This window comes from Agrilus planipennis, unplaced genomic scaffold, assembly GCF_000699045.2.
Source record: "Agrilus planipennis isolate EAB-ADULT unplaced genomic scaffold, Apla_2.0 scaffold330, whole genome shotgun sequence".
In the NCBI taxonomy this organism is placed as follows: domain Eukaryota; kingdom Metazoa; phylum Arthropoda; class Insecta; order Coleoptera; family Buprestidae; genus Agrilus; species Agrilus planipennis.
In genome coordinates, this window is record NW_020439051.1 from 177,276 (window position 1) to 181,484 (window position 4,209).

At 46.4% G+C, this 4,209-nt stretch overlaps 1 protein-coding gene across 1 annotated transcript; it reads left to right on the plus strand.

Annotated features, from left to right (window-relative positions):
- Nucleotides 1-1,740: 1,740 nt before the first annotated feature.
- LOC108742256 lies at nt 1,741-3,670 on the plus strand. Its single transcript, XM_025976958.1, has 4 exons — nt 1,741-1,996; nt 2,065-3,345; nt 3,380-3,519; nt 3,551-3,670. Exons 1-4 carry the CDS (start codon nt 1,741-1,743, stop codon nt 3,668-3,670), a joined length of 1,797 nt encoding a protein of 598 aa, XP_025832743.1.
- Nucleotides 3,671-4,209: the final 539 nt, after the last annotated feature.

Consider the following 4,209-nt stretch of genomic DNA (forward strand, 5'->3'; position numbering starts at 1 on the left):
AGTAATTTTATTCATCCTGTACTGCTGCTGCCCAAATTTTATCTGCAAATCAACCTGTTGCTGTCGTTTGGAAAATAATTTTTCATTTTAAACGGGAGTTGTTATATCTGTAATAAGATACATCTTCACGTTATGTTCCATATTCAATGTAATAAGACACTTGTTTAATTCTTGCAATTCTTAGCTTTAGTTCTCATGCTGAATAACACATATTGTAACAAATGTATTATTTATTTTTCCTGTAACTAACACTCTAGCATCAGACTAGACCTAGTGTGCACGTTTTTACACTCTATATATATGTTAAAATAAATTGTGTTCTTTTTGAAAAACACTTAAATTAATTGGATACAATTGCGATACATTAGCGAAAAAATCACTGGAACATAAACGGTCTAAAGAAGAGATACTAGAAATGTAGGAGGGAAAGCGCTAGAATTATATTACGGAAGAAACAAAGGGAAATGGACGAAATGTTGAAATCAACAATCCAAAACAACTGGACCAAAAAGACAGAACTATCCAACGACGATGATAAACATAAAAATGTACATACCCAAATACCCAACAAGGATTCAAAAAATCATCAAAGCATGACTTGCAAATCGTTCATTCAGGGTTAAAATAAAAAGCGAAAAATCAATACTAAAGCAAGCAAAAAAATTGACTAAAGGATCGCTCCTGTCCTCAACACTTTTCAATATATGCCTCAACGACATCCCAAAATGCGAAAGAGAAAATGTCTCACATATTCCAGTTTGCAAGTGATACAGCACTTCTAACTGTAAGGAAAACTACGAAAGCACAAAACACAAGATGGAAAACAATTTCCTAAAAATCTCAAAGTACGCAAAAAAATGGAAAATAAAATTAAATGAATGTAAAACAAAATGCATATGCTTCCAAAACAAAAGACCACACAGAAACTGCTTCAATTTCAACTCTGAACACATAAAAATGAAGGTTAACCCATATAAAAAAACGAGTAGCCTAGGTACATCAACGAAGCGAGATTCTATATGCAATTAGAAAACACCACAGCAAATTAAACACCAAAAATCGAAAAAGGATAATCACAACCATTTTACTACTAACAGCATCCTATAATAACGGGTCTAAATAAACGGAACAGAAGAAGCAAAGATACGAGCTACCACCACCTTCCATCAAATAATAAGGAAAGTTTGAGATGTTGTAAGCAGTCAACATCCTTCTCAAATTTTATTCTCGGAATTGCTGCATTACCGGTCTTTCTCGGTCCCTGTCCACAACAAGCCTAATTACTATTTTTTATCTATTTGTCACTGTTTTTCATCCTTTTTTGAGTGTTCTATTTTCTATTTTACTATTTTTCATCCTACAATCACCGTTCTTGTTTCTAACTGTAGTTTTTTTATGCATGATTTATCTGTTTTCGTCAACTGTTTTTCAGTTTTCCACCGCGAAATTAACTTTTTAGACAACTTCGTTTTTATCGTTACCTTCACCCTTCTCTATCTATCCAACTCCCAACCCCTCTTTTTTTCCAAATCTTGCTTGTATAAATAACCAATGCTTTCCTCAGTACCAGCGGTACTCTTCGACTGATCTTCGACCTGAGCGAACGTGTCCAGAGCAGAGAGAAGAACAACGGCAGAGAACTCCCTATCCACAGCCGATAGAAAAACACAATTTTTCTTAAGATTAATTCTTACCAAAATCATTTCAGCGACGGAGGACAGCCCTAAGCGACCGACGGAGATGGAGGAAGCGGCTGCTTGCAGCTCGCGTACTCCAACCGAGGTAGGAAGCTTCCAGCATCCTACCAAGAAACTACGTGTGACAAGTGTCAGGGTGAAGACACCGCCACCGACACCGACGAGCAACACCTTCGAAGGATTGCCAGTCGACGTCAAAATGTCCAGTGATACTGTTAGCGACGCAAAATCGATCGTCGTTGCCAAAGCGACAGCGTGTACCACCAGTCGTCATTCGGGAGAAGCACCGATGGACAACAGTAGCAGGCTTGTTGGCGAGAAACAACATAAAATTCCTGAAGGCCAGGAATATAGCAGACGGGATAAGCGTCCATCCCGAAACCGCAATGGGCTACAAGAGCGTACTTGCTCCAAGAGGACAAGCCGCTGAAGGTGGTACTTCGCGGTATCCCGACAGACATCCAGACTGCGGATGTCTCAGAAGACTTGAAGGCGCAGGGCTTCAACGTTGAAAACGTCGTCAGGATGACTAGCGCTAAGACGAAGACACCTATACCGCTCGTCTTGGTCATCCTACCTAAAGACGATAAAAGTAAAGAAATCCTTAATCTAACAACAGTTTGTTTTCTTACGATTTCAGTAGAGACGCCACGACAAAGGACCACCATCGGCCAGTGTCACCGATGTCAACGCTTCGGGCATGCTCAGAGAAACTGCACGGCAACCGCCCGCTGTGTAAAGTGCAGACAGAAACATCACACCTCGACCTGCGAGAAGCCGAGGAACCAGCCGGCCAAGTGTGCGAACTGTGGAGGAGAACACCCGGCGAGCTACCGCGGTTGCCCGCAATTTTCCGAGCTTCCCCGACCCAGAGCGAGGACCACGCCGGACTCCCGGACAGCTTCCAACTCAACAGCCAGCGCAGTTCGCCAAGGAGTGTCGTTCGCCAGGGCAACAGCGCCAAGGTCAACGCCTTCCACACCGACCGCTTCTCAGGCAGCACCGGGTCCCGCCCCAGCCGCCCAGACCGACACACTTACTAGTATCATTCAGATGCTAGCCAGGTTCGACCTTCAGAAAGTGACTACTGTCGCTCAGAAGGTCGCCAACTCTTCGACTGATCTTCGACCTGAGCGGACGCATCAAGCAGAAACCACAGCGAGAAGAACATCAGGGAGCGCAGCTACCAGTTTGATAGCTTTCCAGTCGTTTTCAAGACTAATTCTACAAAATCGAGAAGGAGCAACGGACGACATCACAGGAGGAAGCAGAAAAGCGATGGACGAAGCGGCTGCTTGCAGCTCGCGAACCCCTTCCGGTGGGACGGAGGAAACCGAGTTTCGTCTACCATCCAAGCGCCACAGGGTTACCGACCTGAGGGTGAAGACCCCGCCACCGACCGAGACCAAGAACTACTACAAGCCATTGCCTTCGGAAATGGACCTGTCGGACACAGGAAAGTGGACCAGCCTGTGCAACGAAATGAGAGCCAGAAGCCTCAACTTCACGAAGGCGAAAAACATGACGACACGCATCAGCATCCAACCAGCTGATAAAAAGGACTACCACGGTATCATGAATTTATTGAACGAACAGAAGACTGAATACCATACCTTTCTTTTGCAGGAAGAAAAAACCGCTGAAGGTGGTAATACGCGGCATTCCAGTCGACATCTCGACAGACGAGGTTATGGACGACCTGAAGGAGAAGGGTCTCACAGTCAAAAACGTCGTGAGGATGACGTCAGCAAAAACAAAGGCCCAGATACCGCTCGTCCTAGCGATACTGTCGAAAGACAGTAACGCCAAGGACATCTTTAAGGTAACAACCGTATGTTTCCTTAAAGTTGCAGGTGAATCGCCAAGACAAAGGACCACCATCGGGCAGTGCCACTGCTGCCAACGTTTCGGCCACGCTCAGCGCCGCTGCACGGCCAAGCCACGCTGTGTCAAGTGCGGAGATGGTCACCTAACCATGGACTGCAAAAAGCCTATGGAACGACCGGCAACGTGTGCCAACTGCAACGGAGCTCACCCAGCGAGCTATCGGGGGTGCTCGAGCTCACCCGACCACGACCAAGGCCAACGAAAGCTCCGAAACACAGCAGCGCCTCCAGCGAACGCCGTTCGTCAAGGTGTGACCTTCGCCAGGGCCGTGGCACCGAAGCCGACCGATTCCTTACCTTCAGCCGCACCGCCCGCTTCCCGGAAAACTCCAGCCGCCCCCCAGGCAGCGCCATCGGATACGCTCTCCAGCATCCTTCAGATGCTAGCCAAGCTGGACCTTCAAAAGGTGGCTACCGTCGCCCAGAAGGTCGCGAACGCCCTAACCGGTGCAACCGGCACAGCGGACATCCTAGCACGCCTGCTAGGTTGCGCACAGGACATCGTATCACTTTTTAACTAGGTAAGTTAATGGGAATACAGAAAACTAATCCGTGCTCTTTACAGGTGCTTCTCTGGAACGCACGCGGCCTCCGGGATAAACGTTTAGAGCTACTTGAGCTAGCGG

Coding starts and splice junctions, on each gene's coding strand:
- LOC108742256 (XM_025976958.1), top strand. CDS start 1,741: ATGGAGGAAGCGGCTGCTTGCAGCTCGCGTACTCCAACCGAGGTAGGA. Junction 1,997..2,064: donor AGAAGCACCGATGGACAACA/GTAGCAGGCTTG, acceptor AGACGGGATAAG/CGTCCATCCCGAAACCGCAA. Junction 3,520..3,550: donor ACGCCAAGGACATCTTTAAG/GTAACAACCGTA, acceptor TTAAAGTTGCAG/GTGAATCGCCAAGACAAAGG.